The sequence below is a fragment of the Acinonyx jubatus genome, chromosome A3, assembly GCF_027475565.1.
Source record: "Acinonyx jubatus isolate Ajub_Pintada_27869175 chromosome A3, VMU_Ajub_asm_v1.0, whole genome shotgun sequence".
NCBI classification, from domain to species: Eukaryota; Metazoa; Chordata; class Mammalia; order Carnivora; family Felidae; genus Acinonyx; species Acinonyx jubatus.
In genome coordinates this window covers 44,685,115-44,707,291 of record NC_069388.1, presented here as the reverse complement: position 1 = coordinate 44,707,291, position 22,177 = coordinate 44,685,115, and the positions used below count along the sequence as shown (strand labels likewise).

General features: G+C 40.1%; 1 protein-coding gene across 7 annotated transcripts in view; it reads left to right on the top strand.

Moving 5' to 3' along the window:
- The window catches only part of RALGAPA2 (Ral GTPase activating protein catalytic subunit alpha 2), a 312,686-nt gene that overhangs the window by 74,198 nt on the left and 216,311 nt on the right, over positions 1-22,177 (top strand). For all 7 annotated transcript variants that reach the window (XM_027069474.2, XM_053200306.1, XM_027069476.2 and 4 more), the window contains 4 exons: positions 1,869-2,068; positions 10,594-10,821; positions 19,212-19,379; positions 20,452-20,589. In XM_027069474.2, coding sequence (XP_026925275.1) covers positions 1,869-2,068; positions 10,594-10,821; positions 19,212-19,379; positions 20,452-20,589 — 734 coding nt within the window. The remainder of the gene's footprint in view (positions 1-1,868; positions 2,069-10,593; positions 10,822-19,211; positions 19,380-20,451; positions 20,590-22,177) is intronic.

Below are 22,177 nucleotides of genomic sequence, written 5' to 3'. Positions count from 1 at the left end.
TAATTATATTGAAAACTTTTAATGTTAAAAAAAAAACTTGCATTCCCTTAGGTCTTTTCTTAGGAGTGGCGGGGTATGGTGAGACCCCAGACCTTGCTCAGTGGCTAGGCAAGCCAGCCCAGGCTACACAGCTGCCCACAGTAAGCCCTTTTATACTGGATCTTCCATCCAGCAGGTGCTGCTTATAGCTTATGGCGGGACCGATGCTAGGGCAGTTAGGCACCCCAGGGACAGTAAGCTCCAGAAAGGAAGGAAACATAAGGGAGTTTCTAACTTAGCTGATAAAGTTTTTCTTCTATAAAAAAGGAGGGCATGGGGCACCTGGGTGGCTCAGTCGGTTAAGCATCTGAGTTGGGCTCAGGTCATGATCTCACAGTTTGTAGGTTCAAGCTCCGCATCGGGCTCTGTGCTGACAGCTCAGAGCCTGGAGCCTGCTTCGGATTCTGGGTCTCCCTCTCTCTCTCTGCTCCTCCCCCTCTTGCACTCTGTCTGTCTCTCTCTAAAATAAATGTTAAAAAATTTTTAAAAAGGAAAAGAAATGAGGGCTCATAGGACAGAAGCACCCTTAGATTGGTGGCAGTGGGGGGCAAATTTTTCTCTCCCTATTGTTTTAAAGCAGTTGAAATTAGTTAAGATGAATAATCAAGAACAATTTTGCTTATTTTTGTTTATTTAATTTTGAGAGAAAAAACCAGCATGAGTGGGGGAGGGGCAGAGAGGGGAAAGAGCAAATCCCAAGCAGGCTCTACACTGTGAGTGCAGAGCCCAATGCAGGGCTTGAACCTATGAACTTGATATCATAACCTTTCCTGAAGTCGGATGCTTAACTAATTGAGCCACCCAGGCACCCGGGATCAGGAACGATTTTGGAAGGGGAAGATCACGACAGACGTTAATCCATCTGGAGAATGTGGACTACTAATTCAGTTGTCTTAGGGTGTTTATTTACACATACACACACACAAACACACATGCATGCTTGGAGAAGGGAAAAATAGCAAAAACTTGGTGCATTTTGAAAGATGTAGAAGTACTAAACTTTAGAGGTACTGAGATGTGTATTTTGTTAACTATATGTGGGTATATTTTTTCAGAATTTGTTTCTGATTTTATAGTCTATATTCAGGTAGAAAACATTATTAATGTGCTAAAATTAAAAGTTATTTGTTGAGAACTGCTTCATGCAGGTTTCTCCAAGTGGATACAAGTTAGTATGAGAATTGGACATACAGCAGGTAGTTATCTCAAACCCAACACTATGTAATTTTTTGTATTGATTATGGAATTTAAAGATTGAGGAATGGACCTCTTATTAATTTGTCTGATACCTCAAAGATGAATTCTTTCTAACATAAAGCAGATTGTATTGATTTTATTCTTTGGATTCATCTAAAGGGAAAAGGATATAAGACTAAAAGTCCAGTGGATTATGGTTAGTGTAGTATTGGATGTTAAAATACCTAAAATGATGAAAAAATGTGTATATGTGCTTTTATTTTTTTGGTCATAAAATAAGATTAAATTATTTTGTCATAAAATAAAGATAAAATAAACTATAATATATGTGAAAATATTTTTAGGCTTATAATCTGTCATTTGTCAAATTTGTTAAAATAAGTTGTTAGCTTAGTACTTCCACAGCTGTATACCACAGTTGTAACAAGCACACAACAGCAGTACCCACCATCCCATCTTGGTCAGGTTGCAAGGCAGAATCAGAAACAAGCCTACCAAAAGATGTCATTTCTAATAATTTCTGGTTCTTTTTAGTTGTAGTTCAAACAGACAGATATTTATCTGCTTGGTTAAATTGAATCTTCTGTGGGGGTTACATTCACTAACCTGATATGTGCTCTTTTTTCTTCCAGACATCCCCCATATGAGACCAAAGCCAGTGTACATTACTACAACTCGAGACAATGAAAACATTTACAGTACAAAAATTCCATACATGGCAGCTCGCGTTGTTTTTATTAAGTGGATTGTCACTTTCTTTTTGGAAAAAAAGTATTTAACTACAACACAAAACACTAAAAATGGAGTTGATGTGTTGCCCAAAATCATACAGGTATGCCATTCATCATCTTCTTTTACTTAGGTAAGAATACACTAACACATGCCAAAGTAATTGGTTATTAGGGTTCTTGGTTCTTAAGGGATGTTGGTTATGGGGACTGGTTTATTGGTGGCTTTGTCTGTGTTGCTGAGGTGTCAGGGGAAGCTCTGAGGCCGCACTCTCAGTGCTCTGTTGACACTGCCATGACAAGGCAACCTTGGGGGCCAAGGAGACATTCTGAGAGATGGCTGTTGTGTGCACACTCCTGGCTCTCTCATTTTCCCTCTTTTGCTCAAGTACCAGTGACCTTGGAGCATAAGACCAGGGGCCTGTGTTGGCTTCCCCAGTCCCCAACAACAGGAAAACCCTCAGGAATCACACAGGTGGGCCATGGAGAGGACCCATGAGACTGCCAAATGCCCTCTGGGATCTCAGGGGAAGGAGTGGAAGACCATCTCAGGATTTCAGAGTGCTTGTTAAGCCCTGATAGAATCCCTGGAAGAGAAATCTGTCTCTCCCCGAGGCCTTTAGTGAAGACCTCTTTCTGTATGGGGCCTGTAGCGTACCTACTCTCTTTTGCAGCCTTAGTCCTGCACAAATGGCTGAGTTACTTTCCCAGAAGGCTGAGTTACTTAGAGACTTTGCACCAGGTAGAGCAGGACCACGTGGGGAAGTTTGAGAGCAGCCACTCCACAGCAGGGTAATGGTTTTATGCAGAAAGTGAGGTCCACTTAGAGCAGGTTTGCTGATACTCTGGAGTTTCCAGAAGTGTGACCTAGGCCTGAGCTGGGAGAGTGCACACAGCTGAGTGATTATTAGCACCTTGATGAAGGAGCACCAAACTGAGGTCCAGAGCGTGTGGCCCCATTGATAAGAACTGACTGGAGAACTGGAGAATCTTGTTTCAAAGATGTCTGAGGGGGATACAATTCCAGTAAAAGCAACAAAAGACTTAATGAAAGTTTTAAAAGAAAGCTTTAAAAAACCATTAATTTAGGGGTGCCTGGGTGGCTCAGTTGGTTGTGCATCCGACTTTGGCTCGGATCATGATCTTGCAGTTTGTGAGTTCGAGCCCCGCGTCGGGCTCTATGCTGATAGCTGGGAGCCTGGAGCCTGCTTTGGATTCTGTGTCTCCCTCTCTCTCTGCCCCTCCCCCACTTGTGCTCTATCTCTCTCTGTCTCTCAAAAATGAATAAATGTAAAAAAAAAATTAAAAAAACATTAATTTAAAAAACTATAAATTCATTAATTTAAAAATTTAATAGATAAACTGGCGATTGTAATGATCTCTGCTAAGAACAAAGTTGATTTTCCAAAGAAATATCCTACAATATTGAGGAGAAATTCAAAGAGATGAAAATCAGAAGTTAATAAATAAGATCTGAGGACAGGCCCAGACCTACCTTGCACTTCATGAGGCCAAAAGGAGAAAAAATCAGAAGTGATAATTGATCTAATGAAATGTTTACTTGAGCTGAAAAAAAGTCATGATTTAGACTAAAAAGGCCTTCGAGTGCCAGAGAGATCTAGCTAAACAGACACAGACCTAACAGACATTTGGCTTTCATTGATTAAGAAAAAAATTACACAGCCTTCCAGACAGAAACCACAGGTTCTTTTTAGGAAATGAGACTGCATAACATTGAATATCAAATCTAATCTATAGCCCTGAGAGCTCAAAGAACTCAGTCTCTCTCTGTCTCTCTTTCTCTCTGAACTTTGATTTGTATCACATACATAGTCAGATGTCAGATTGATTTAATTTCTAAATTGTTTAAGGTCTAAATATAAGAACAAAGCAATAAATTTGGGAGAAAATCTAGGGGAACATATACATTTGGGAAGTGGTAGACTACATTAGGTAGAGACAAGACCCACAAGCCATAGAAGAAATGAGGTTCCACCTTATTTAAAAAATGTGAAAAAGGTTTGTATGTGCAAAGATAGAGTAAAGCCACACACAGACTGTGAAAAGTATTCATGACATCTTAGCTATTAAAAGAGTTCATGCCTCTAATATAGAGAGAGTGCCTACAAATTGACAAGAAGACAAACAATTCAACTCAAAAACAATTCAAAACAGACAAAAGGAGATAAAACAGAAATTCACAGAAGAGGAAATAAAAATGAGCCAAGATTTCACCATCAGTCAGGGGAACACGGTTCTGGACCGTTGAGAGACCTTTACTCACCCATTGGGTAGACAAAAACTAAAACTTATCAGGTAGACAAAAATTTGTATGAAATCATATATAAGAAACTCAGTCACACCCTTGATAAATTTTATATTACATCTTGTGTTGTTAGGTCGATTCAGAGCAGTCTATTTAAAGGCTGTGACTTTTTCCTACCTGGTTTTAAAATTTTAGAAAACCGTCACCTGTATTTATTGAAAATAAGTTTCTCATTCTTGAAAAATACATTTGGTTGGCGAGAAGTAACAAGAATAGCAGATTAACCACTGCTTCAAGATTCTGATTTTTTTTCCTTAAGTGGCCATTCACACTTGTGAGTCATCTACTTTTATTATCTGGTTTTTTAGTGTTATAAAAGCCTGGCCTCCTGAAGCAATTCGGATGGTTATATCATCCTAACAACAACAACAACAAAACTCCACAACTCAAACTGTCTTAAAGATAAAAAAGAAACATTTTAATTTCATAAAATAAGCTCATGGCAGGGCTGGCAGAGAATATGGTTTACTCACATTCTTTCCATGATTCTCTACAGTCTTCCCTCCTCTGCCCTTTCCCTCTGGCAGGTTTGTCTTCAGCTTCCCCTCAGATTGTAAGATGGCTGCCAACAACTGGGTCACTGCCCTCCTTGTTCATATTCAGAGACAACCCAAAAATAAAAAGCCCTTCTCTTGATGAGATCCCATAGTTCATTTTTGTTTTTATTTCCCTTGCCTCTGGAGACATGTCTAGTAAGAAGTTGCTGCCGGGGCAATGAAAAGGAATGGAATCGTGGCATTTGCAACAATGTGGATGGAACTAGAGGGTATAATGCTAAGCGAAATAAGTCTGTCAGAGAAAGACAAATACCATGATTTCACTCCTCTGTGGAATTTGAGAAACACAACAGGTGAACACAGGGGAAGGGAAGGGAAGGGAAAAAAAGATAAAAACGGAGAGGGAGACAAACCATAAGAGACTCTTAAAGAGAGAACAAACTCAGAGTTACTGGAGGGGATGGGCTAAATGGGTGATGGGCATTATGGAGGGCACTTGTTGGGATGAGCACTGGGTGTATGTAAGTGATGAATCAGTAAATTATACTCCTGAAACCAATACTACACTGTGTGTTAACTTGAATCAAATATAAAAAAAAAAAAAAAGCCCATCCCTTCCCTTTTGTCTGAGTGGAACAACTTAGTTACTTGCCTCTTCTAGAACAATAACAAGGCACTGATTGCCTTAAAGCAATGTGAATGGCCCAGTAGGGACATGATTGGCTTCCAATCCCTGGTGCTGTGGATGGGGTCAGCTTCCTGTGAGTCACCTGGGCTGCAGGGGAGGAGGCACATGGAGCACCATGCATCCGTTAGGGAAGGGAATGGGTGATGGGAAGACAACTCTCCAGGCCCAGTGCTTCCACACCCTGCAGATGGCTGCACCTAGAAATGGCCACTGCCATTGTGTAGACTATTAATATGCCTCACAGTAAGTTGTTGTAAGTTTTCTTTGCCACGGTAGCAAGTTACCACAAAGTTTTAGTGGCTTGAAAGAACACAAATGTATTATCTTGAGTTTCTGGAGGTCTGAAGTCCAAAATCAGTGTCAGTGTGGTAAAATCAAGGTGTCTGTGTTTCTTCTGGAGACTCTAGAGGAGAATCCATTTCCTTTTCTCATCCAGCTTCTAGAGACTACCTGCATTCTGTGTTTCATGGACCTTCATCATGACACCTTCTGTCCCTGTTTCCATCTTCACATTGCTCTCTCTGTGTCTGATCCTCCTGCCTCCTTATAGATCCTCGTGATTACATTGGGACCACCCAGATAATCTAGGATAATTTTCCCCTCTCACATCCTTCATTTAACCACATCTGCTAAATCCCATTTGCCATAAAAGGTAAGATACTCTAAGGTTCTGGAGATCAGGGCATGGTCATTATTCAGCAGACCACTTGTCTCCTGTAGTCCTTTCTGTGCCTGTACAGCTGTGTTCCCACCTCATCTCACATGTGCCCACTGTATTCCTCTCTTCGTTTACAGTGTACCTGAGAAAAGGCAATTTAAGCACCTGAATATTAGATTTGGGGGGCAGAGTTGCGGGAGTAAAAGCACATATAATTTTGTCTCCTGAAATTTTTTATTTGGAATTTCAAATGTAATATAATTTTGCCTGTGTAAAGTGAATATCATTAAATGAGGTGATCCAAAATCTCTTTTCAAAGAATATGCTGCTCTTGTAAAAATCCCTTTAAAACAGTATTTTAAGTGCTGCTTCCAAATAGAGTTCACACTTTTGCCATTCTGTGTTAAAGGTCATAGATGAGAGATTGTGTGTGTCTGTGTGTGTGTGTGTGTGTGTGTGTGTGTGTGTGTGTGTGTGTGTGTGTGTTTTCCAAAGTGAATTTACTTCCGGATCTAGAATTAATACTTTGACATTAGTTTTCATCAGGGAGGAAAGGAATCAATACATCGTCTAGACTTAGTTTTCTTACCACCTTGGAGAGTCTGGTTTAACAAATACTCTTGTTCAGTGGCATCATTCAGGGAGAACGAAAATATAGTTGCTCTCATATCCCATAGTGTTGGCAACAACAGTATAAACCTGAACATTCTTGGTGCATCATTTCAGCCGAAAATATTTTTAGTGAAGTATTATTTAGTCTTTAGTAATTCATTTTTTTAAGTTTGTTTATTTTGCGAGAGAGCACACAAGTGAGGGAGAGGCAGAGAGAGAGGGAGAGAGAGCATCTCAAGCAGGTTCCGCACTGTCAGTGCAGAGCCCGATGGAGGGCTTGAACCCACGAACCATGAGATCATGACCTGAACTAAAGTCAAGAGTTGGACGCTTAACCAACTGAGCCACCCCAGTGCCCCAGTAATTCATTTTTGTATGAGATAAAAGTACTTCAGTATACATTAGAGAAAGCAGAGGGTGATTTTAAAATGTCAGCGGTGACCATTTTTTACCAATTCTATAAGCACATTAACTGACATTATAACCCATAAAAATCCATTTGGGAATGTAAAAGAAAGTTTGAGATGGTATCAGTTGATCACATTTATTTGTATTATAATTTTTTATTTATAATTTTACTAATTGTAAATCAGTTCTTCAATAATGATTCATGGGCTGTGGGTTTCCTGAAATTGTTGTATTTCGTGGGATGAACAGTTAGAAAAAGTGAATTACACAAATTGACAACCCTATACGAGTTTGTACGTTATACAAACTCATTTGTTTGTTGACTTCCACTCTAGTACTTTCTGTGTCCTAGAGCTCTGTCAAGGCAAATGCAGTCTGCCCTCAACCATGCAGGCAAATCATGACAAGGAAGTTGAGTGGCATCAGGCATCACCAATAGAAGGGCAGTTGCATCCTCTTGTTTCATACCTTCTTTGTGAGTGTCCCCGTTTAGTTTGACCCTGGGAGTGAACAAGTCTCAATATGAGCTGTCGGTTGAGAAGAAACCAGGATGTTGGGGAGGGGTGATGGGAAGGATTAAGTGGCAGCCTGCATCGTGCAATTTCCTGATTGCTGGCAGTGCAGGCCTGGTCTGCTTCAGATAGGTCTGTTTCACTGACAGAGGCTTCATCATGTGCCGAAGAAGTAAAAACTATTTTTGCATTTGCCACCAGAATCAACTAATACCAAATAGTAGTTGAGAATTCCAGCTTGGTTTTAGTGGGTGGAAAATGGACTCTCTCCATTATTAATTCTTACTTATGCTTTTACTGTTAATCTTCATGAAAGAGATAAGGAATGAGGAGACTTGGATTATCAATTGGCTTTCACTCTCATCACTCACTGCCATTATAAACGTCTGTCAGAACGTAAAGATATTTTTAGAAAGTGGCCTTTTGTGGGGAGAGTAGGGACCAAGGCTAAGGAAAGCATTGTTCTATCAAGAGAAGCTTTCAGTTTACAGTATGATGGGAAATCCATCTCTGGTGTTCTATTTGGATAACAGAACTCACTTTTCATTTTTTAAAGTTTATTTTAATTTTCTTAAATTGAAATACAGCTGACACAATGTTACATTAGTTTCGGGTGTACAACATAGAATTTGACAAGTGTGTATGTTATGCTGTGCTCACCTACCACCTGTCACCATGCAGTGCTATTAAATACCATCGACCATATTCCCTATGCTGTGCCTTTCATCTCCTTGACTTATCCATTCCATAACTGGAAGCCTGTACCTCTCACTCCCCTTCACCCATGTTGCCTGTCCTGTCATCCCCTTTGCTGGCAGCCACCAGTTCTTTGTATTTATGGGTCTATTTCTGGTTTTCTGTATGTTTGTTCAGAGTACATTTTTTAAATTACTTGGTACCTTTAAACCTATTTCTTTATTTATACTGTTTAAATTACCTAATAGTTGTGTTATCCAATTAGTTATCTAATGATTTCAAAACTTGGTGGCTTAAAACAATAGCCCTTTTGTCACACTAAACATTATACTTTTGGGGTAGGGAATTTGGGCAGGATTTAATTGGGCAATTCTTGTGCTTCATGTGGTATTAAGTGAGGTCAGTGGGTGGTGGTCTTCAGCTGGTGGCATCTTGGTTCAAGATGACTATTCAAATGCCTGGATGCAGTTGGAAAGTAGGGTTCAGCAGAGCCTCTCTTTCCATGCAGTCTCTCTGGTAGGGTCGCGAGACTTCTTCCCTGGCTATTCAGGGCTCTATTAGCAAATGTTCCAAAAGGTGGGAAGTGGTAACTGTCAGCCTTTTGGCCTGGGCCTGAAACTGGAACAGGTCTCTTCCACTCTATTACACTTGTTAACACAGTCACACAGCCTGTGTAGATCAAATTTGTGGCCATTTTTTAAAAATTTTTTTAAATGTTTTATTCTTGAGAGAAAGAGAGACAGAGCATGAATGAGGAAGGGGCACAGTGAGAGACCGAGACAGAATCTGAAGCAGACTCCAGGCTCTGAGCTGTCATCACAGAGCCCGACATGGAGCTCAAACTCATGAGCCGTGATATCATGACCTGAGCCGAAGTCGGACGCTCAACTGACTGAGCCACCCAGGTGCCCCAAATTTGTGGCAGTTTTTAATTTGCTGCCATATGTGTATATATACATGAGGTTTTTTTCTTCTTTTTTTGCCTATGAGGAAAATGGGAGTTATTGATCAAAAAGTCACAGGTTATTGAGCCACAAGAGACATTAAACTTAATCCAACCTTTATCTATATCTATATCTATATCTATCTATATATACACACATATATATACATATATATGTATACATATATATATGTATGTATATGTGTGTGTGTGTGTGTGTATCAGAAAAATGAGTACAATTTTATTTTTCTACAGAAGATAGTTGATGCGTCAGAAGGATGAAATAATTTCTATAGGACAGCTCATCTCACAGTATGACAGTGCCTTTGATAAGCCACACAGACTTAAATAGCTAAGGCATGAAGAGAAAAATTGTTATAAATATAATCTTCCATTAATTTTCCCTAGAGATTGCTATTTGGATATCTGCTTTCAAACTGTCCTTGGTAGTTACTGAAATTATTATTTTGTACTACTCATATGTTATCACTTTTTGTAAAACATATTCACAGTGGGTAGAAGTTTAATGGTATTTGGCTTATACATTTTTGACACTTAAAAAGTAATAGTGGAATTTATAAAAACAAAGCAAAATTATATGTGTATTTTATTTGGAGGAAACCTTTAGTTCTATGGGGAGATGAGAGCAGAATTCAACATTAAACTTTGTGAGTCATTGCATGAATTATTTTATTTCCTTGTGCTCATAAAGTTTTCTAAATAAAGTTTTGTAAATATTTCAGTTAAGTTCAGTCTGAGATTCTGAATATAAAAACCAGATCAAAATTCTCCTTATAAAATACCCTCTAAAGATCTTGACACTCTTCCATCAGATATCATTTAATCTTTTGAATCAAATGATGCTTTCCAACATTGTGGCTGCAAAAATTCCACTGAACTTCAAGATCTCTGTGACCGTAGAGTAAATGCTGAATTTAGAGGCCAGAGGTGATCATAGTGTAAATTCACTGACACAATTTGTTATGTGATTTTACAAATGTAAATTAAAGTTTGTAGGTTGCTGGACTTTCACAGCCTCACCTCCTTGCAATAATTTAGTAGTTTTCCTGTTAACATAACTGAGTTGGAGAGGGGTTAGTTGGTGAATTGGAAAATTGGTGAGTACAGGTCCTGGAACCCCTTGTGCTCCGAGCAATGCTGTTGTCCAGCTTGCTGTTAAGCTGATGGTTACCAGAGTTCTTTAAGATGAAACAAGCCTTCAGGTTCACTGGGTGTTCTTGAAGGTTGAAGACAAGGCTCTCTCAGAAGTGGTAATGACTTTTTTCCAGACTGTTGGTGGTGGTGCAGGGCAAGAGAGAGCACCGGAGCTGGATGGCAGTGGGCCCACAGAGCAGGACAGAAACCATTCCAACAGCAGCACCTTGTCTGACCGAAGACTCAGCAACTCCAGCCTTTGTAGCATTGAAGAAGAGCACCGCACAGTGTATGAAATGGTGCAGCGGATTCTCTTGTCAACACGAGGTTATGTCAACTTTGTGAACGAAGTCTTTCGCCAGGTTAGTGTGTGTGTGTGTGTGTGTGTGTGTGTGTGTGTGTGTGTGTGTGGTGTAAGTTCATGAAATTGAAGAGTTTTGTTCTTGTTCTTTTGCTCATAGTACTGCAAGAAATACTATGGATGTGTTGGGCTACATTACAAGACTGAATAATTATCCCTCTAATCCCACTATGAATTTGTCATGTGGAGTGTTGTGATATTTTTCTTTTAGGATTTTTTAAAATTTTGTTCTTGTAAAATTCCTACACATGGAGAGGAAATTCTGTATATGAACAAATCATCCCACAAATACCCTTGTGCTCCCATAAACCCAGTGGTAGGTGGGAAGAAAGCCCTTGCTGAATACTCAGCAACAAATGAACATCACAGAGAAGAGCCTCAGGCTGGTGGTGTTCCCAGGGTCAGAGGGAGCTCTCTGGACGTTTCTGCAAACACGTGTACTTTCCCTACACATGCGCATGGCATGCATATGATAGAAATATGATAGAAATATTTATGACACCAAATAATGCATATGATAGAAATATTTATGACTTCAGAGAAATAAGCTGAGTGGGGAGAGGAATAAAAGGAAAGCAAGGGCTGAGGCCAAGACGCTGACATAGCATACCTATGTTGGACACTGTGGTGGGTGGAATAGGAGAAATGTAAACAAGAAAGTAGGTGCAGGTGAGGAAGAAGACAGCATAGATCAGAGGCCAGGCAACGATTAGCAGCCCTGAGCAACAACTGGGGCTAGCTCTGCCCCCCCCCCCAGGGGACATTGGGTGCTGTCTGGAGACATTTTGGGTTGTCACAACTGGGGAGGGGGCGGTGCTACAGGCATCTACTGGGTAGTAGCAAGCGATGTTGTTAAACACCGTACCAGCACAGGACAGGGCCCCTGCTACCCCATGACAGAGAACATCTGGCCCCAAATGTCAGTAGTGCTGCTTTAGAGAAACTCTGACAGAGGAAGCAGAACCTGCAGTGCAGTGGAGCAAACAGCAGCTCTGTGGTGTGGGGTGGAGCCCCTGGCCACCTGCACCTTGGTACTAGTGCCCTGGGAAACAGAACCTGGCTCTTCTGTGGGCATATGCACGTGATGGAGGGGTAATGGTTTAGTCCGTGCACCCACACAGAGGGTGAGGCCCTCGAACGGCAGAGACCCATTATTGGTGGGGAGGAGGGATTGTGTACACGCACACGAATGTTGCATGTGTGTCATGAAGAGCTTTTTGTGGAGGGGCGAGACTTCGAGACTTCTAGGTAGTGACTGACTCCTTTCACTTCTGAGACTTTCATTAAAGAAAAATCAACCAAGAATGAAAGTCCCAGAATAGTCCACAGCAATCTAGAGGTTTTAAAATATTTTGAATTTTAATGAATAAAAATTTTTGACTTAAGAAAATATTAGTTTAAACTGTAGTGAAAATTCCCCTTGTAAAATACTTTTCTGATTCTGTGGCTCAGCACTGTTTTGGTTCCTCTCACTTCCTGTGTCTTCATTTCTTGGCCCCTTTTTTTTGTTTGACCCCAAATTCCAGGAGTCGACCAAGGTTCTGGGCTTAAGCCTCTTCTTTTGTCACTGCACACTTTGCCTCCTTAGGGCCTTCATCGGTGACATGCAACTCCCACTCAAGCCTTTTGTCCAGACCTTGCTTCTTATTTCCACATTTGCCTTTTAAAATGCCCACTTGTGATCTCATCTGACATTCTAAGAGGTGTTTTAATGATAATGAGGACAAAGCTTAGCTTATTTTCTTCCCTAACCTCAGCTTCTCCCGACTTGAATGCTTCTTTAGCAGACTCATGTTCATGTGTGCAGTTTTAGCCCTCCTGGGCTCCTCGTCTCCTGCTCCTTCTGTGAACCGTCACTGGGTAAGTCATGCAGGGGGCTTTCTCACTCCTGTTCCCTCCTTTTCCTTTGACCAGTGTGCTCCTTGGAGCCCACACCTGCTGTGTCATCTGACTATACATGTCCTGCTGCCGAAACATTCTTCTATCATAATAGTCCATGATTTGAAAATCTACCCTATTCCCTCCATTAATGTTGCCTTGTTGTGTTCCTGTTGTACTTGCAGAAGGTGCTTGGTAACACTTCAATTTGAGTTGAAATCATCAAGGGCATAGAGGGCATATAATTGAGAATAGAGATCAAATACTGTATATAGTACAGGACCAGATGATAATATTTCAGGCTTTATTGATTACGTGGGCTCTGTTGTAGCTGCTCAGCTCTGCCTTCATAGTGAGAAAGCAGCCATGGACAGCAAGTAACAAATAAATATGATTGTGTTCCCAAAGAACTTTATTTATGAAAATCATGTGGTGGTCTGAATTTGGATGACAGGCTATATTTTGCAGACCCCAATTTGTAATAGTGTTTTGAACCCTTGGAAGCTAGTGCTTACTACAAAAGCTAGATATTATTGACAAAGCTTTTAAATTTTACACAAGAGATACATGCTAAATTGATGTGATTTTACCTTTATTATGTAAATTGTTTTTTATACCCAGAGTCTGTCTGCCTCCATTATTGGTATTTCACCCCTGGCAAGAGCATGCTCTAAATTCTGAATTCCATTTAAGTCCTAAGTCCTACTTCCATTCTGAAGTAGCTTGGGTCTGGTAGGCAACTGCAGACTACTTATGATTGAACTTCTGAGACATCTTTGTGCTGTGAAGCCAAAAAAATATTTTTTTACACTTTATAATTATTCTTCATCAAATCTAATTTGAAAGCATATATGTGAAATTTAAAATATGAATGTTGCACATTTTAAAATATGAAGTAGAGACACTTGAAGGGACGTGAGTTTTAACATTGCATTCTATTGCCCTCTTGTGGTCAATGATGAATTTTTCTTTTATGGATGGCAAAATGTGACTTCTTTCATACTTGTGATTTCTTTTTCTGTTTTAAAGTATTCAAAGATTAGTATTTAAGCCTAAAGGCCATTAAAGTTTAAAATGTACATTCAGGAAGTGCATGTTCTCAGTGGGGAGGTAAGGTGTGTGTGTACACTGTAGAACAGTACGTGGTGGTGGCAGAAGATCAGATGTCCATGTATGTGGCCTGGAAATAAATGCAGATGAGGAGCCATGGGGGCAGAGTGGCTCGTGGCAGGGGCTAACTGTGCAAGTCTCCTTGGACTGGATGGTTCAGTGAGTTGCAGGCAGTGGAAATAGATGGTAACAGTAGAGACGAGATTCAGCCTCAGTGTACTGCTACTCCCAGCAGGCAGCTAGCAGTGAATGGTAGAAGCTTCAGGTAGGGCAATTGTGTTCTCAGGGTCACTCCACTGGAAATTTGTCTTATTACTGGTGTTTTTCAGACTACCTTTTGTGACCATTTGTAGGTCATGAAATCAGCTCATCAAAAACTGGTATTTTTTTTTAAATAATGTAATAGAATAGACCAGAACATTTCAGAGTGTACTGCATGTTGTTAGGATTAGTATTTCTCTGTGAAACTTCTACAAAAAAAATTTATTTATGTATATACTATACACAAATAGTATATCCTTCTATAAAATGGCTTACTTAGGTCATGGGTCTAAAAAGTTCAAAGCACTACTCACTATTAATTTAAGAAGAGCATCATTCCAGGTATTTCTATATGTTTATATTTGGCTACTGGCCTGGCTAGGTAGATAAACAGATAAAAGATTGGCAGAGAGGAGGTGGGTAAGGCAGGATACAAACAGACAGAGATCAGCCTGGCACACAGAAGAGCTTACAGATGAGCTGATAGATATAATCAAACTGACAGGCAGGCATAGAAGAGCAGACAGATGGGTGTAGACAGGCCAGCTAGAGATGGAGGTGAGCAGGGAGGTGTAGAGGGACAGGTTCATAGGTACAGACAGATAGGCAGACAGAGAATTTGGCAGGCAGGTGTAGGTGGACAGGAAGGCAGCCAACCATGGACAGAGACAGATAAAGGTAAAACCAGACAGAGGCTGACTGAGGTGAAAGCAGATGCAAGAGAGCGTATGTAGAAATGCTGGGGTGGGGGTGAGGGACTGACAGAGAACTTCATGACCATGGCATCTTTATTTCTTAATGATTCTTAATGCATTTTTAATGAAGAGCTCTGAATTTTATTTGAATTTAACAGAAGAAAAGAAAGTGAAACAAAGAATTGCTGAAATTCAAATAAACATTCTTTTATGAAAAATATTAATTACTAAAAGGTTTGTCTATAATGAAAACATTATAATCACTTTAAGGTGTTGGAATCACTTTTTTAGCCCCATGGTGTAATTTTAGATTTACACCATGGTAGATTTCTTAAGAAATATGAAGAACTTATCAGCCTTGTAGTTTCTTCAGCCTCCTCTCCCCATCTACTTATTTTATTATATTATAAATTTATAGCATAAATGTACCATTATTTTTAGTCGGTGTGGGAATCCTAATGTGCAGAGTTGTTTAGTCTTAATTCTGAATTTAGATAGACTCTTTCCTCCTTGTGTCCTCAGTCTTAAAATACTTGCTTTGATTGACTCTAGATGGTCTTCTTTTGTCACTGAGTGGGTGTTTTCAAGGTATTCTGAGTCTCTTTATGATGAGGAATGTTTTCTTTTTGTCTTTCCTCATGAATAGCAGTTTAGCTAGGTATAATAATTTCAGGTAGCTCTTTCTTCCAGTTAGGAACGTGCAAGTAAAAACTTTTCTAGAACTTCCAGTATGAATATCTTCAACATGCTTAAAGTAATAAAAGACAAGCTTGAAAATATTTCTGGGGAATAAGAAATTGTAACAGATGACTAAGCAGATATGAATAAGAAGATAGAATTCTAAAAATGAAAAAAAATGTAATAATTGAAATAGCAAAGGAGAACCTCAAATTGGGGTAAGCTTAATAGTTGACTAGGTACAGTTTAGGACAGAATAAATGGGATGACAGATCTGAAGAAATAATCCTGAATGTTCCTCAGAGAGATAAAGATGAAAAATATGAGAGGTTGAAACATGGAGAATACAGCAAGAACTTAGGAAGCATGTATTCCACTCTCCTCTGTCATTATTTTTTTTGTCTACTGTTCTGCAAGTTGCTGAGAATATCCTATTCTGACTGTGGATTGGTCTATTTTCTTCTTCAAAGTCGGTCAGTATTAGCTATGTATATATATTTGAGGCAAAATTATTAGTCTCAGTACAAACGTTGTATATTCCTTTGAATTGGATCTTTCATCTATAAGAATTTTTTCTCTTGATTTCTAATAATGCTTTCTTTTTCCTCAGAGTCAATCTCGCCTATTCTTTTTTTTTTTTAATTTTTTAATGTTTATCTATTTTTGAGAGAAAGAGAGCACAAGCAGGGGAGGGGCAGGGGATTGCACAAGAAAAACACTTCCCCAACACCATTGACTAAGAAAACCAGAGCAGCTGATTATTAGTGGCAAGTTTTTACATACAGCAGGGCTCTAACTCTGAAGTTTTAGAAGTCTGCACCACTGCTGGGCAGAGCCTGTCAGGCACAGTGATGCTCCTGTGGGAAAGGAGGGCAGAGGCCTGGGAGCAAACTGTGTGCTTTGAGGATCTCCTGGGTCACACTGGGAGAGACAGTTTCCCTTACTGGAGTGCATTTGGGAGAGGCAGCAAGACTCTCAAGGGACAAAAGAGCTGGCAGGCACCAATGTGCTGCCCCGTTCATTAGCATAGGAACAGAGACACCAGCCAAGGACAGCAAACCCTGATGCCAGCTTTGAGCCACCACGTGATTGTGCAACTGCTTTTCTGGGATTAATCAGCACTAGTCACAGTGTGGTGAGATGCTCCCCCAAAGGATAAGCATAGGTCTGTGCCATGCCATGTACCTAAAATTTGGAGTTTTGAAACCTAGTCAGGTGCCTGAGATAAAACACAGGAGTACTGTGCTGCCTGGCCAGCACACAGCTCAGACACAGACAGGGTGAAGGCACGATCTAATGGAAGCCAAGGACACAGGACAGGTGATGGTTTGCTCTTCAATGAGGGCTTCCTGAACAGCGGCAGGTGCAAACTACCTGCTCAGGAACAAGAGAGTGGGGTGATGCCATTTTCATCTCCTGCCCACCAGCGCTGACCAACCTCAGTAAGCAACACAGCGCCTCCCATGGAGGCTGGAGCCACTTACACCAAGCTTCACCCCACTGTGCCCTGCAGGTGCATCTTTACTAGGGCAAGTTAGCCTGACAACCAGTGCAGCAGGCGCCTCCCCCAGAAGAACAGCAAAACCCCTTGCATGCATGAAGTCTACTGACCATAGAGTGCTCCAGGATCAGGCTTATTTTAACAAGCAGACCAAAGCACACCTACTTAAAACATCATAAACTAAATAGGGTCCAATAACTTCACACTTCAGGTAAGGAGAAAATTCTGCAAAGGACTGACCTGAGGGAAAGAGCAGACAAAACACAATAGAGTACACACTGTGAAACACTTCCTGAAATGCCAGGCCCTGGAAAGTAAGCTCTGGTGCTGCTTTCTCTCTATCTCTTTCTCTCCTTTCAGAGATCAAGTTTCCCTCCCCTCTGCAGCACCATGATTCTTTTTTCCCTGGAATTAAGTTTCTGAAGCTCCTATTTTCCATGATGTGTTTTCTTTGCTCCCTCTGTTCTCTCAACATTCAGGTTGATTTCTTGGGTGTTCGGAATGATTTGATATTTATCTAGCTGTGTTTGAGGGATGAAGCAAGCATAGGGTCCCCCTTCTGCTCCGCCATCTTAACCAAGGCCCCATAACAAATTTTGAACTCTAGTCAGCGATATGCATGTTGAAATGTTTAGGGGTGAAATGAACTGATGTCTGCAGATTTCTTTGAAATTCATCAAAAATAAAATGTATTGAAAGAAGGAAAGATAAGGGGGGTTAGACAGATGTGTGGTAAACAAATCTAGCAAATGCTAATGGTAGAATCTAGGAGGTAGTATATGGGTATTCACTGTAAAACTATTTCAACATTTTTGTATGTGTGAAAATATTTGTAATAAAATTTTGGAACAAAATTGGAGTTAGACACCATTGTACTTTGTCATACTCTTCTTTGTCTTTGCTGATCTTTCTTTTTTAGAAAAAAAAAAACTAATGTTTATTTATTCTTGAGAGAGAGACAGACAGACAGAGATTGGGGGCAGGGGCAGAGAGAGAGGGAGACACAGAATCCGTAGCACGCTCCAGGCTCTGAGCTGTCAGCATAGAGCCTGATGCAGGGCTGGAACTCACAGACCGTGAGATCATGACCTGAGCCAAAGTCAGATGCTCAACCAATTGAGCCACCCAGGCACCCTGTCTTTGTTGATCTTTCTTGAGATACAAGTCAGAATATTTGTTACATTGATATGTTGCAGTCTTGTAACACAGATTCCTTTATTTTGGAATTTGATGTGATATAACCACTATCTATGGAAATTTGTATATTGCATAAACCTTTGTTACACTGTAATCTGACTGTAACTGCATCCTGTTTCGTGAACATTAAGGACAGTATTAAATCTCTGAACCTTGATATCAAAACCTAGAATCATTGCTAGCTAACTTTGTAACCCTGGGAAAATATCTCAGGTGTTCTGGGTCTCATCTTAATGCCTCATCTATGGAATGAAAGTATTTGTTGTAGTATTGAATACTTTTCCTTTGTGTTCACCCGTCAGACAGAAATATTACTTAGAGCAGATACTCAAAAGGAAATACGTTTTCCCTTTAGCTTTTTGTTTGTATTTTTGGAATCTTATATTAAATCAAAATTCTTAGTGCATATATTTATGGAGATTTGGTAATGTTACAAAGTCCACATAAGTGTGCACAAGGGGCTCTTGTTAACGTTGGTGTCTGTACTCAGTTGAACAATTGGCTCTTAATAAAGGAAGGTAGGGTGGGAGGGAGAGAGGAAGAAAAGAAAGAAGGAAGGGCAAGTCAAGGAAAGGGAAAAGACAAAAAAAGAAAAAAGAAAAGCTCTAAATTGGCAGCATTTGCCAACTTCTGTGTTGTAAATATTCCCTTTGTCACCAGCACAACATCCCTGAAGATGGAGCTGGGAAGAGGGGTGACACTTGGCTGCAGCTGGCTGCAGTAGTATGATGGCTGTCTTATAATCGGTTTTTGATTCATTGGGAAAGGTTCCCAGTTGTATAGTGTTTGTATAGCCAAATAGCATATCTGTGTATGTATGCATGGTCGTTATTTTGTGAAAAACTTATTCAGAATACAGAAGTTAATTTTAAGTTGCATCATGTTTTTTTCTGGCCCAATTATGGAAATGCTCTTTTTCCTCAGACAAGTTTGGTATGCACAAAAATACCTGGCCCCGTAACTTTCAGAGGAAAATCTGAAATTGGTGCTGACTGGAAGTGTCTATTATGTGGCTCTATAGTGATCTGAGCTGGCGTGGAGTTAAAGAGAGTCTTCTTTTTTTCCTTTTAGGCATTCTTGTTGCCTTCCTGTGACATAGCTGTAACAAGGAAGGTAGTTCAAGTGTACCGAAAGTGGATACTCCAGGACAAACCTGTGTTCATGGAAGAACCAGATAAAAAAGACGTTGCCCAAGAAGATGCTGAGAAACTAGGATTTTTAGAGACTGACAGCAAAGAGGTAATATGTTATCACCAGTTATTTCAGCTGGGAATACACATATTATAGCAAAGTATACCTGGTCAGCCAAGGGGCCAGTCAGTAGGACACAGGCAGGTGGATCTCTTTTGTCATAGCTGATGCTCTCCAGTTGCCGAGTTCCCTGAGGACCCGTTTCAGTGAGGCTGCTGCTGTGCTCTGTTCAAGGTCATCTCCTAACCCTCAGGCTAAGTCCATGTGTATATCTCAGCTTCGTTATTCGGTATTGCTCGGAGCTGTTTTATAAACCATCGTATTGTACAGGTTTCTGTATGAGACTGAAAATGTTGCTGCCTAAGTATTGACGTGTTTAAATAAATAGCATTTGAGAAACTCAATTTAGAATGATTGGGCAGCCTTTTCTCATGCAGTGGACTGTTCTACAGCAGTTAGGATGTTAACACACTTAAAAGGACTAACCCAATAATGAGTGTTGTCTCCTCCATAAATAAGTCTCACTACAGGGCTGGCTGCTGTCTTCAGAGTGGGTGCTGTGTGAATGGAACTTTTAGTCCTGGTTAGGTAACGCTAGTAGCTGGAGAAATCTAAAATGAAACAGTGGGACCTCTTCCTGAGACACAAAAGAAACTTAATACCATATTTATATATCTGGCATGCTATTTTGAAATCTAGTCTGATAAATTATTTCTAAAAGTGGGTGTTGTAGCAATTAACAACAAACATTTAAAAATATTTGTGGCCAAAGGCATATCACTTTTAAATATCTATATTAATTCCATAGTTTTAATTTTTCAATATTGGTGAAATCATTTTAATAACTAGTCATGAGGCCAAAACAAATAGATAGGCAAATGGAATTTATCACACATTTTAAAGGTCTGTGTTACAGGCTCATTCAGTCTGGACCTTTATTTATTCAGCATATACTAAATGCTAGGCACTGTTTTAGTTAGGTACTGGAGGTGGTGAACAAAATGGAAAAAATTTTGCCGTACTAAAACCTACATTCTCATGAATTTTGGTGAGTGTAAGGAATTAAATATGCAAACATGTACTTCTTCCCCCTCTGTTAACTGATTTTTATCTTCTGAAGACCTTGTCGGAAAGTTCCCGTCATAAGCGCTCTTCCAGTTGGGGACGCACATACTCCTTCTCGAGTGCAGTGAGCAGAGGCTGTGTGACAGAAGAGGAAGATAAGAACGTGAAAGCCGGGGCCCAGGCTATGCTGCAGGTATGCATCTGGCAGGAGACATAAAGGCCCCCAGTTGGAGTCCACTGAACATTTGTTTATTGCGATAGTGACATATAAAGTATGGTGATATATTTAGCCATCTGTCAGTAAACCACTCTCAAGTTCTCTGAGTTTTCTTCCTGATTTCTTACCTTCAGTTTGTACAGATCTTTCTCTAGTCAAAGGAGACCTACGAGTGGGTTGCGGTTTCTTCAGAGGGATTGTTATGGAGTGAAATGGCTGAGATCTCAATCTGAAAAAAATATTTTCTGAACACATATGGGTAGTTAGTCAGTGACCTGGACTCTAATTTGAAAGATAATCATGATGATTATATAATCTTAAAAGGAATATTCTTCTTAAAAATTGCCTGTTTATGAAGAATGATTTAAAAAAATGCTCCAGTTTTTAGATATTTACCTGAATGAATATATAACCAATAGAACCAATGCCATTTGGGAACATTGGAAAGAGAAACATTGGCTGATCATTTAGTCTTATCCCAGACCTCAGGATTTTATCTCAGAAATGGGGATGAGGAGATTACCTTTTGGGTCCATCTAAGGTAAAGATTGTTAGGAGTATAAGTGAAAACACAGAGTGCCTCTGTTTCCTCTGCTCCCTCGTGCCTCATCCTCCCCCCACCCCCCCGTACTCACCTTTCTAGTTGTGTCCAGTTAGGCTTCCCACACAGAGGCCGGGCATGAGGTCTGGTGATGGCACGGGCATGGATTGTGTGTTGCCGGGTTTTTGCTGACACTGCTTCTGTCATCTGTCTCTTGATAGGATTTCTTATCATGATATCCTTTTAGCAGTTTACTATAACTATTGAATTTTCTCATTTTTCAATGAAAATCAGCAAATAATTTTAAATTAACCAAAAAAAAAAATCAAGATGATTTTACTTGAGTAGCTTCAAAGAGCTTTGGTGCCAGTCGGTAGTATAATCTGTGCCCGCCCTCCCCTTCCCCCCTCTGCCAGCAGAGAAGTACGTGTAGGAGTCCCTTCCCTGTGTCCCTTGTTAGCCCTCGTCCTCCAAGTAGGTTGCCATTTGCTGTCATTAGCCATTCCACTGCCAGTGTCTCCCTAGGTTCAGAAGAGTGTTAATTTGTTTTCTGAAAGGCTAGGTTACATCTACCTGGCTGAACCAAGAAACAAAAATTCCACTTGATTATAGCACAACAATTTTTAAAATGTTTAGTTTGGATTATAGTAGCTATTTTTGGTTTTGTGTTGTTTTTTTTTTTTATAGTAGCTATTTTTGTTCTCTTTGTGTCCAACATTTTTGCTCCTTCACTTGCTTTGTTAGGAAAAAAACGGCCAAATGGCAGGTTTGATAAGATCATCTTCTTCTGCAGTTGCTGTTTACAAGTACAATTTGAACATATTATTTTTTTTTATTTTTTTAAGTTTATATATTTATTTTTGAGAGAGAGCATGAGCAGGGGAGGGGCAGAGAGAGAGGGAGAATGAGAACCCAAGCAGGCTCCGTACTGTTGGCAAAGAGTCCGACGCAGGGCTCCATCTCATGAAAAGTGAGATCATGACCTGAGCTGAAACCGAGAGTTGGATGCTTAACCAACAGAGC